Source organism: Emydura macquarii, unplaced genomic scaffold (genome assembly GCF_026122565.2).
Source record: "Emydura macquarii macquarii isolate MOO-44397 ecotype Brisbane River unplaced genomic scaffold, CSIRO-AGI_Emac_v2 contig_2768, whole genome shotgun sequence".
In the NCBI taxonomy this organism is placed as follows: Eukaryota; Metazoa; Chordata; order Testudines; family Chelidae; genus Emydura; species Emydura macquarii.
This window is the reverse complement of record NW_027132905.1, coordinates 23,491,397-23,504,032: the sequence shown is the minus strand read 5'-3', so window position 1 is coordinate 23,504,032 and position 12,636 is coordinate 23,491,397. Positions and strand designations below refer to the sequence as shown.

The 12,636-nt window shown below is 40.5% G+C and overlaps 1 protein-coding gene across 1 annotated transcript in view; it reads right to left on the bottom strand.

Moving 5' to 3' along the window:
- TENM2 (teneurin transmembrane protein 2) overlaps positions 1 to 12,636 on the bottom strand; it is a 722,842-nt gene that overhangs the window by 10,642 nt on the left and 699,564 nt on the right. Inside the window, exons 26-28 of the mRNA XM_067566613.1 lie at positions 12,117 to 12,292; positions 9,959 to 10,194; positions 2,149 to 2,445 (exon numbers count right to left, since the gene is read on the bottom strand). Of these exons, the coding sequence (XP_067422714.1) occupies positions 2,149 to 2,445; positions 9,959 to 10,194; positions 12,117 to 12,292 (709 nt within the window). The remainder of the gene's footprint in view (positions 1 to 2,148; positions 2,446 to 9,958; positions 10,195 to 12,116; positions 12,293 to 12,636) is intronic.

The following is a 12,636-nucleotide window of genomic DNA, read 5'->3' as shown; positions in this document are numbered from 1 at the left end:
ATCAATCCTGAGAAGGAAATGGAAGGAACATTTGTATCAACTTCTTCCACCTTCTTTCTATACTGTTTTGGGGAAATAAACTTAATGCCTTAATTTATATCTCCTCTGGCAGTTGTAATTTACAATGAGAACTGTAAAATATGTGTGTAGAAGTTAGCAGAGAGAATGGTTCTAGCATACCTAAAACAATAGACTGGGGGTGGGGGGTTGGGCGGGGAGTAGAGAACACAGCGTGCAGTGTTTTTAAGGATTAGATAAAATTTCAAGATCAAAGTGTCTTAAATTAGGCTAAATAGAAATGAATCACCATATTTTCATTTAATAAATAATGATTAAAGATGTGATATCTGCAGCTACTGGGTATTCTGTCAGGTTTAGTCATGCATTTTAAAATAGTAAAATTCATCCTGTTAGTTCATGCTATTATATGGTGACCTATTCTATGGAAATATCAGAAGAGCTGAACCATGAACAAAGTATTTCCTTTGATTAAATGAAAAACTAAAAAATTCATAGATCCGGCACAAAAGGCTTTTTAACCGCCTGAACACTAAGAATCCTAGGTCATTTATATGTATGTATATATGAAGGTCAGAATGAACATGTAATAGCAGAATCTCTGTGCTGAATGCATAAAAGACGCTAAGTGCCTAAGTCCCTGTTTTGGCACCACTGCAATGCCCAAAACTCCTACCTAACCCTGTAGGTGCCTAAAATCATCTGATCCCTAAGTTTTTGCAAGAAAAGCTCATTAGAACCCTATACCTCTGCCTCTTTGCCTGTGTGCATTGTTGTCTTCCTCTAGGCATCCAAGCACCTATCTCCCACCTTAGCCCCATAGCTATTCTTAAACCAGGGGCAGAGAGGCAATCTGTCGCCTAAGTCTCATGGGGGCCCAATCTGGTGGGCGCTGTCTGAGCACATCTCAGGCAAATTGACAAAACAGCTGGGGCTGGGGGGACAAGGGGAGGAAGAAGAGCTCCCTCATAACATTTAGCCCAGTGGTTAGTGCCTTCTAATGTGGGTCTCCACCAGTCTCTCCTGTTGAAGCTGCTGCACTCTGGAGAGACTTAGGGAGCCCCCCATCAGAATATCTTATAGCCAGCTGGTTAGAGTACTCATCTGGGAGATGGCAAATCCTTTCTCCCCCTCAGGTGGAGGGGGGATAAACAAGGGGTATCCCATGAGCCCAGTTATTAGGGTACTCACCTGGGCTAAAGTTATGAGGGAGATTTCTCTCCACCTCCAGCTTCTTGCAAAAACAAAACAAGTGTCTAAGTCCAAAGAGGGCTGTGAATTGCTAACAGAGACAGGCCCCTCCCTGCACCCCAGACTTAAGTGCCTATCTCCGTAAGAGGGGCACACATTCCTCTGGTTGGTATGTCCCAGTGGCGTATCAAAGGGGGGGAGAGAGAGCGGGAGGGGGGCAGTTCCTCCAAGGAGGGCCCAGCCGGTGCCTGGAGGCATGGCCCCCTCCCGCTGTCTCCCCCCCCTCACATCCCTGGCAGCCGTGCCGACCAGATATAGTGCCAAAAACTCTGACTGGCCAAGTTTGTGACTGGCTCCTCTGCTGACCGCCTCCGGTCCCCTCCGCCCCCTCACTGGGCACAACAAGGGAGCCGCGGGTTGAGTTGGCACAGCTGCCAGGGATGTCAGTGGGGGGGTGGCTCCGAGGAGGAGGGCCCAGCCAGCATCCCCCCACCCTTAGGCTGGCACCCGGGTGCAAGACCCCCTTGGTACGCCACTGCTGCCGCCCCCACCATCACCATGGGGGGTGGGGGAGAGTGGGAAACAAGTCCGCAGACCTCCCCCGGGGGCAGTGCCACTGCCAGGGCAGGGACACAAATACATGTATTGGCCCCCAGGCACCAGAAAATCATGGTACGCCACTGGTATGTCCCATTAGCTAGTTTAGGCTGGACTTCACTTGTAGCAGACTGGCTTTTGTGAACCACAGTCTAAATTGCCTATCTCTCCCCATTCACTGTATAGGGAGCATAGGCACCTAACATAGGCTTTGTGAATCCAGTGATCTTTTTCTAGCTGTCTAAAAGTTAGGCACTGTGATGCTCAGCATCATAATGCCTAACATCTTTTGTGTATCCAGGCCTTTGTAACTAATGCTGTAGTTTCAATTAAGTCACTTACCTTTTCCAGGTATGTGTAACTCCACACTTTCCCATCAGCAAACATGCGGGATATGATCCTGCCTTGTTTATCTATATCTGTTCTTTCACTCATGGCACCGCGTTGAAGTCCAGCCAGTCGTCCATTGAAGAAATAAGAAACGTTGACAGCAGCAAGCCCACTGCTGGGTAGCCAAAGAAAAGGACGTCCTAGCTGATCATAAATTATTCTCAATGTAAACTTCCGGTGATCATCATATATTTTCTCTGTGCGTATGTTTCGGTCATAATCGATGGACAATAAGTTCCTTCCATGGACCTATACAAATGGAAGAAGGCTGTGTTCAGTGAATCAGTAAATCCTAGCCCATACTAACCGCTACTGTGAAAATTCTAATAAGTAGAAAGAACAATTAAATTTCCCAGAATTTACTAAAAAAATGCAGGAGTGTTTTGCTGATACATTTTACAATTTACAATCTCCTTCCTGCAACCTGGCCTCTGGTCTTGTTATAGGCTGTTAACATTTAGTAGATATCCACAGAGTATGCCCAGAAGTAATTTTTCAACTGCTCACACTAGTAGTTCTCAACATTTTTTTCATACCATGACCCCAAGGTACAACAGGAAAGAGTTTTGAGGCCACTCCCTTCAATCTAGCCATATAAAAAGGAGGGATGCCATGACCCTTCCTGAAATCACAACCCCCAAGTTGAGAACACAACGCCTACTACATTTTCTCATTTTACTTTCCCCACTTTTAACACAGAGGCTTTTTTTCCTCAGAGGTCCAGGCACATAGAATGTTTTTTGTTCAGTCCTTTTTGAGGCTTAGGGCTTTGATCCCACAAGGTGTTTGCTGAGCAAGCTGAACTCCCAGCATCTGGCAAGCTAAGGTCCCTAGCAAGCAATAAAAAAAACCAAACAAAAAAAAAAAACACACCATAAATTTATTTAAGCTGAGTAAATATATTTCACTTTCTCACTTTCTTCAGTAAGACTTTCAAAAAACAAAAACAACACAGCATGAAAAGTTTCAGTCCCACAGGAAATGCTTTTGGAAAGTTGTGAGCAAATAAACAAAGGATTTTAGGAATTGAATATGTAACTATAGCGTTAACTTAACTATAGTGTTCACTACTGCAAATGCTCTAAGAAAGATAAATAAGTATACTCACTGGAGGCCAAGCCCCAGAAAATCCAGGCCAGCACTGTAATCTAATAAAGCTTCTTAAGTAATTTAATTGTGAATGCACCATTAATAAAGTAGAAGTCTTTAAATTAGATATCTTTTGACAGCAATGACTACTTAAGAAGTATTCATCATTCATTTGTTCTTCAGCTTATATTTTACAGTAGCTTTGATTAAGCAACATTTTCTCTTATCCAAATTTAAACTGCACATCAAACAATATGTAAATTAATCCTGAGCCTTCCTAGAGGACATAAAAGTTATTCTGAATTATTTTCACAGGCAGGGTAAACCCAATTCCCATCCCAACCCACTCTGTAGGAATTCAGTTCTATGAAAAGCAATTTTAAAATTAATACATTTTTGTGCTCATAAGAAAATAATTCTTTTTAATTATCATTCTTTTTCCTCAGTCTGATTTTTTCCAGTTAATAAAATTCAGCTCTTTAACGGTTTTCATTTCCTCAGTCAGTAACTCTTAGAAATTGTTCTGCATGTGGGATTTCCCACAGAAGGTTTTGGTATTGACAAATAGACTAGTTCTGACCTGAAGACATTAAGAGCAGTTAAAAAAAATCTTGCAAAAGGAAATGCTCTTCTATCTTATTCCAGGTTTTAATAGAAACGAAGTCTTGGAAACAGAACTCAGCTGTTCAGGGCAAACTTTCAGAAGTTTCTGCTGTTTTTGTGTGGCAAAATCTGCGTACGTGTCAATTGTCCATGGAAACTCTGCACTTTAAGATATACTGGGGGAGATAGAGAATAGCTAATTATTATATTAAAGACATCTGTCTGTGCAATTAAAGGAAATTCTAGCATTGCTTTGAAATCTCAATTCTTTTTAGAGTAGCTAAATTATGAAAAGATTTTCGTGGTGAATTCCTCAAATAAATTGGGCTAATAAGTTCCTATCAGTCAGATGTGTCTGTGAGGATGAGGAGGAATTATAAATTATTTTTAATATAATTATCCTAATCACAGGACTTTAAAAGTTTCCTTTCCTTCTAGACATAAAATTATTAGATCACAAATTCTCTACTACTATATGTTGCATTGTGGCTTTCCATCAGCATGTGATGTTGCTACACCCACAGTTGTCAAACATACAGGAGCAATAAAATCTCGTTGTCAAAACTACGGTTTATGATCCTATAAAGCCAGTGGTGGGAGAACAACAAAGTCGTTGCCTGAACCTATGGAGGGCCACACTAAGCACCACACCGCATAACTAGCTTTAGCTCCTCTGTTGTCTTTACCTTCTTGGATATTTTTTTGCCTGGAGGGAGTGAGGGGGAACAAATGGTTTGAAAATTCAGCTCTTTTAAGAGTTTTGCATTTTTATGAACAGCTTGAAGTTTTTGCCTCATCACAGCAGCTGTATCCTGCACTCAGGCTTTGCCAGTAAACCGGAGTTTGTGGTCTCTCCTTTTGCTCAGAAGAAAGTTGCATCTTCTTTGCAAAGGTTACTAGGTTTTTGTCACAGGGAGTTGAAGTACTAGCTTTCTGAACAATTATATACAAGAATAGCTATACAAAAACATTACTCAGAGAATAAAGAAGCACCTGTTTGATAATACAGGAACTTCGTTTTCATTTGTAAAATAAGTAACACCACAGAGTATAATTGCAATGTCATATTAATTATATAGAAACCCAAACAAAATGACTAACTCCCACTTCTTTTGGGAACACTAATACGACTATCATGACTGAAGATTATCTAGCAAACTATTTTGCTTTTGTTCTACTACCTACACACACATCTGCTGCTTCTTTTTGCTGTCACTGTGCAAGTCACAATAGGGAAGAGTTCTTCTAGAAGCTGGTTAATGGCATTTCCAGCAAAATTCATTTGAGTGATATTACAATGTATACAAAAACAAAACAAAAAAACAAAAACAAAAACAAAAACAAAAAAAACAACAAACAAACCTGAGAGCATAATTTACTCTCAGTTCTGTATTAAATTGCCTGCACAACATTCAGCACACTACTGATAATGACCAGTAGTCAATAATACCTGACATGAATTGGTCAATATAAAGAAACAGGATACACTGTCTTATGTAGGCTTAACTATAGCTCTTTGATCCTGATCCCATATTACGGGAGAGGTTTCCCCACAAGCAGTGGAGCTTTATGCTGGCATAGGTAAGAGCAGGGATAATGCCTCCACAGCTATTGTGGGGAGTATGCTCACTGCGGTCCTTGTTAGAGAAGGTGTAGCATGCTCTTGCTCCAACTATGAGCTGGTGCTTCAGGGAGAGCTACTCCCTAGCCTAACCTGGACATTTTCCCTGCTCTCAGAACTAGTAGCCCCTTCTCTTTTCCACTCAGGGAGTGCAGGCAGCTGAATTCCATACAGTTGCCTCACAAGTAGGAGGGTTAGGTGATGTTAAGTGCTCAAAAAGTCACAAGTCATGTGAATACTGGGATAAACTACAAAGAAAAACCTCATATATCTAATGGTGCAATGTTACACTCAACAACACCCCATGATCCTGGCTGGGATAAACTACAGAATTACTAACATTGTGCAACCAAAATACTGATGTGGTAAATTGCAAGTGGCTATTTGTATGTTGAGCAGCAGGAGTTTTCTTCCCAGAAAAACGTGGATGTGTGAGGTTATCAAAATGTTGATAGCACTCAACATGCCAATGCAGTTCTGAGGTAGGTTTTTGTATTGGCACCCATCACCATAGTATCTGAGCACCATCAGGGAATGACTGCATCAGTGAGTCCTCAAGAAGAAGGTCCTTGAATTTGAGACTGAAATGTACTTGTGTCCCATAAACAAAGCTGATGTTATCTCACTTCAATCATTACTAATGTTTACATGAGTAATTTCAAGAGGGAGATTTAATATTGAAAATGGTATTTGCCTTAAGAAATTAATCTCATACCAGGACAGACTCCCACACTAATGCCTCTGGTTCTGTGTTTCTGTCCCAAATCTGGACCTTAACTGAGAGATATGTGAGTGTTCTTAAATACTCACCGGAAGCTACAACTTATCTGTTGTGCCCTCCATTCATGCTGATCTATCCCACATTGCTGCACCTCACAGTCTATCTTGTGTCCCACCTGCTCCCTCACAATTTTCCAATACAGTTGCTTTTATTTCATTCACTAAACAGTTTACAAAGATGAATTAAAATAAATGAGATGCAAATAAATTCTATGCTTTCTCCCTCATTTTCAAATTGCATTTTCAGTCCACTCAACCTGTTATAATCTCATAGTAATTTCCATTTAAAAGAGCTAAATGGATATGTGATTATTGTTACAGGAACTAACACCAGACAATTAAATGTTGAGGTGTTGCTAGATAAAGCTGTGTTTTGATTTGCATAAACATGATGCAAGAAAATCTAACTTTGGCAAGGATTCAGCTCTAAGATTTGTGCATTTAACTTCAGCTAATTACAACAAGTACCTCTATTAATATTTAGAGTAAGGATTATAGCCATTTTATTTTAGGATCTCATTTATTTTTGTTTTGAAGACCTAGTCAAAATGCAGAGCTGATTTATCTTAGAAAACGAGTGATTACTACTTATAATCAACTTCTACAGAACAGCATATCAAAAATCAATTACACAGTCCTGAAATCCAGTCATTAAGGATTTAGCTGCTAATCTCATTCCATTTTTTGTCTTTTTTAAAAAAATACAGGAGCATGCAACTTTGCAGATACAGACAGCATAAAGAAAACAGGGAAGGCTACTGATAACTCAGTGCTGAAAATTTGCTAACCACTAGACACCAGGAGAATGCTAAATGTAACATCCCCTGTCTTATTTGCCTCTCCAAATAACTAAGCAGTTGATTCAATGTATAATATCTAATGATAAGAACACCTTAAACAATTCCTTAAGGAACTAGGTGAAACAATCTTGAAACTGTTAGCAATTATCTTCAATGACTCAGAGAAGACAGGTGAGATTCTAGAGGACTGGACAAGGGCAAACATAGTACTTATCTTTAAGATGGGGAACAAAGAGAACCTGGAGAATTATATACCAGTCAGCCTAACTTTGATACCTCAAAAGATACTAGAACAAATTGTTAAACAATCAATTTATAAGCACTGAATGGATAATAGCATTATAAAGAATAGCCAGCATGGATTTGTCAAAAACAAATCATGCCAAACCAAGTTAACCTCTTTCTTTGACAGGGTTACTAGCCTAATGGATGAGGGAAGTAAGGCTTAATTTTAATTTTAGTAAGGCTTTTCACACTATCTCACATGACAGTCTCATAAGCAAACTAGGGAAATATCGCCTTGATGAAATGACTATAAGGGGGGGCACAACTGTTTGAAAAACCATACTCAAAGAGTAGTTATCAATGGTTCACTGTCAAATTGGGAGGTGTATCTAGGTAGTCCCACTGGGTCAGTATAGGGCCTGGCACTATTTTATATTTTCATTAATGATTTGGATAACAGAGTAGAGAATATGCTTATAAAAATTATGGATGACACCACGTTGGGAGGGATTGCCAGCTCTTTGGAGGACAAGATTCAAAACAATTTTAATAAATTGGAGAATTGGTCTGAAATCAACAAGATTAAATTAAATAAAGAAAAGTGCAAAATATTTCAGATGGAAAAAATCAAATGCACAACTACAAAATGGGGAATAATTGGCTAGCTGGTAGTACTGCTGAAAAGGATGTGGGAGTTATAGAGCAACACACATTGAATATAAGTCAGCAATGTGATGAAGTTGCAAAAAAAAAAAAAAAAAAGCTAATATGGTTCTGACGTGTATTAACAGGAGAGTTGTATGTAAGATACGGGAAGTAAATGTCCTGCTCTACTCCAGCAGTTTTCAAAGTGGACATGAGATGGATTGTGTGGGAGGTGCCCTGGGCAGACTTTGGGGGGCATGGTGGGTGAGGAGCTGGATCGGCTCTATCCCAAGCTCCACCATCTGCTGCCACCCCAGCTTCCTGCTCCCCTGCCACTACCAGCAGTGCCAGGCTCGCCGCCCACAGCAGCGTCCCCCCACCTCCGCTCCCCTCCTAAGCGTCCCCCACCCCCAACACCTACCCGGGCTGCCCTGCTGGCAGAGTGGGGGACAGAGTCAGTCCAGATTGGCACTTTGCGCAGCTGCCGCCGCCTGCCTCCTGCAGCAGCAGCCCCCCACCATGCTACCCTTGCTCCCAGCAGCTGCCTCCCCTCCTGCCCGCCTCCCACAGCAGCAGCAGCCTCCCCCCTCCGCTACTGTCACACTCCCCACTCACTTTCCATGCTGCTGCCACCTCTGATCCCTATTCCCCTGCCTGCTGCACTGGTTTTTTTTTTTTTTTTTCTGAAAATGGAAAGGGTGGGGGGGCGGCTTGGGGGCAAGGAGGGCACAATTATAATACAAAGTCCATGGAGTTAGAGGGGGGCTCCATTTAAAAAGTTTGAGAACCACTGCTCTACTCAGCCCTCGTGAAGCCTGAGCTGGAATACTGTCTCCAATTTTGGGCACCACACTTTGGGAAAGATTTGGAGAAATTGGAGAGAGTCCAGAGGAGAGCAATAAAAATGATAATAGGTTTAGAAAACCTGAGCTATGAGGAAAGGTTAAAAACTGGGCATGTTTAGTCCTGGGAAAAAAAAGCCTGAAGGGGGACCTGATAACCATCTTCAAATATGTTAAGGGGTATTATAAAGAGGACTATGGTCAATTATTCTCCATATCACTAAAAGTAGGACAAGAAGTAATCAGCTGAATCTACAACAAAGCAGATTTAGGTTAGATACTAGGAAAAACTTTCTGACTATAAGGATAGTTAAACTCTGGAACAGGCTTTCAAGGGAGGTTGTGGAAACCCCATAACTGGAGGTTTTTAAGAACAGGTTAGACAAACACCTGTCAGGGATGGTCTAGGTTCACTTGGTCCTGTCTCATGCAGGGGGCTGAACTAGATGACCTCCTAAGTCCCTTCCAGCTCTGTATTTCTATGATTCTATATAGAGCCTGATCCAATGCCCAATGAAGCCAACAGAAGTCTTTGACTGACTTGAATGGGCTTTGGATGAGATACATCGCACTTTTCATCCCAGTTTCCCAACATGCCTTCCAATCTCTACATACCGGCACCACTTCATCCACAAGTGAAATTCTAGTCACCTTGGGGAGGGGCAGGGGTGAGGGAAGATAGTGGCTGTTGAACACAGCCATGCAATTTCCGAAAGTACATAAAGACAAATACTTCTCAGTGAAATTGCAGGGGGAATTTAGGTTAGTAGAATGTAATTACATGAACTAGAATTTTACTGGGAGAAACAGCTGAATTCTTGTGAAGAGTACCATAGTATCTTGATAGACAACAAGTGGTCAGGATGTTGGTATTGCATCTCACTAGAAAGATAATAATTCCACAACATAGTGACCCCTACCCCCATACTGGGTGTTTTTACCAGCCTCCTTTTGAATCTTCGAGTTAATGGAGCTTCTGATAGATGGTAACAGCAGATGACCTCATTTGTTTATTTGGCCTCTCAAATACATAAAATGTCACCACTGCTGTCCACTTAATTGTCTTAATAATTTTTATGATGAATAAAATATTCAGAGTAGAAAACAGTCTATATAGAGGACAAAAGATTGTGATTGTAATGGTGAGTTCCACTTACCCTGAGCTTTCTTCCAAACACAGTCACTTTGCCTTTTATCTGTTCTTTTCTCAGGCGCCATTCAATTGAGTTTAAGCCATTTTCCATTGGCAGGGAAATATTACATCGTCCTATGGTAGGGGTCACCGTACCAGCCAAGACGTGAGGTTCACTGTGAAAGCTAATGCTCATTCCATTGGCATACATCACTCTCAAAGTGCCATTATTACAGAGCTGGTAGCTATTCCTCACTTGATCTAGTAAAATAATGGAAAATAATATTTAGCTACTTACTTACATGGTGCTATGATGGATATTACCAACGTTACCGATTTATGTAAAGAACAATGGTATTAATGTTGAGAGCCTGCACAGATATTATAGTTTATACCATTATGTATTTACTCTTAATTGTAACTCAAAACATATACGGATGTCTTTCAGCCACATAATTTATGTGGATGCTTTTCTAATATGAGCAAAGCTCAGGGGAAAATTATTTTTAACTCAACTGCTGGATGAACAACTAGTCTATTAAACTCTGTGATGTAAAAAGAGACCACTGGAATCTTTTGTCAGAAGTGAACAAGTAATCCCGTCTTCTTTTTCCTCTCTTTTAAAAACTGCCCTCCCAGCAGATACACAGCACAGTGTTATAGATTAGCTTTAAATCCTAAAGGTGTGATATTCCAACAATATGACCTGGCAGCCACAATCCTGTGTGTGTATGATTCTTCATCCCACCATAAAGAAGCTGTGCAATCAGATGTCTGGCCTTTTTCACTTACTGATAAAAGTTATAAAAATAAAACTGTACTTTTATAGCCATGTTATTCTCTGACTGGTTGACACAACCAGCTCCATTCTGTAAGACAATCAGAATGGAGCGTTTCAATACTTCAATAGTGTGCAGCTGCCACCTAAGCACCAATATCCATCTGACAAAAGGACAGCATCTACATAATTAATCATTTGGTATAACAGAAATAAAGTCATTGGAACAGGAGGTGTCAGAGCATAATAGTCTATAAATGTTGACATTTATATGTCAGAAGGAGACTATTGTCCTGTGACAATGTTCTTACTCCAGTGACATTATCTCTTAATTAAAAAAACATCATCCACTAAATTCCTTTCAATCTATCTTTGGTAACAGTTACTGTTTACACTGTGTCATATATAATATTTGATCCATGTCAGAAAGTTTCACACAGGGAACATTTAACCACTGTGTGGCTGATCTCTTCTGTGGCATGCCAGCTGTGGCCGCATTCTCTGACATGGTGATGTTCCATTGAAATCACCTGGCACACTATTTTTTTTTTTGTCATGGTATCAGAAAAGGGCTTGATCCTGCATTTTACTCAAATGAGCAGTTCCGTTAACTGGAAAAAAAATAACTTGGATAAATAAGGGTGACAGGTCTGGGGGCTGACCTCATCTACTTACACTAAGGCTATGTCTACACTGACAGCAGCAAATTTGCCGCCGTCAGATCAATTTATCCGGTTTGACTGAGCAGCAGTGAATACATGCTCACTCGATCCGGAAATCGATTTAACAAAACCACCTCCCCAAAAAGCATAGCGCTGCATTGATGGGTATGTATTTCCCATTGGCGCAGCTGAGACAGAGGGCTAAACGAAAGTTACGAAGTCGACGGGTTATGCAAGCTATTTTGCGTAGCTTGTGTAACTCCCGTAGACTGCTGCCAAATTTTGCCGGCAGTATAGACCAGGCCTAAGATAAAATCTGCCTGCACCTTGACTCAGCCAGGATTTTACAGTGAGATAGTTTATACACGTTCATTACGTCAAAAATGATTTTTAAAAAATTCACTTTTTTGTCACTGAAGTCATAGCCAATGTTGCATTGGAGTGCAATACACTCTGGCTGTGGATAAAGTAAACCTGATATGAAAGGCATCAGCAGAGCCAATTGAAAACAGATAATGATCATATTGTATTTGATTCAGCTAGGGTAGACAAAACTTCTCCTGCCCGCCCTGAGGTCCTGCCATTTTCACAGAGTATGTATGGGAGTTTCCCTCAAGAACCTTGTTATTTTTTTCCTGCTCAAAAGGGCACTTGTGATATGAGTCTTTTGAGAATGGCTGCCTTAAAGTACTAAGGAGATATTGGTGTTTGTGTCTAATGTGCTGAAAAGTACACTCTTGTACCTTGAACCACTGTGTAGGAAGCCTCCACAGAGGAGAGATTGGTAATGACTGTTACATCATCATCCCGGTTGGAATTTTCTATATCGATGGTAATAGATTTTTCCATTTCCCGGTGAAGGCTGGTCACCACTCCAGTGGGACGTGTTACATTAGTCAGGCGTCCTTCATGGTCATAGCTAATAGATAAATGAATGAAAGCAAAATAAGCATGAGTATATTTATAGCCTTCCTTTAATCAACATTATTAATGCAGCAGATTCTTGCTAAAATATGGCATGAAATAGATCTCTTGATCTTCTAGAACATTTTGAGTTGCTCTAAATGCTGTATTTGAAAACAGTCTGTGGTTGTGAAGTAATGTTTTTCTAGACACATTCTGATCTCTATTGCAGCAATGTAAATCCAGACAAACTCCAACTGAGTTATTCTGGATGTACAGTGTTGACACGGAGAACAGTATTTGCCCAAGAGAATTACCTTTAATGAACCAATACATATTTTAATATCTTCAAGCCACTAC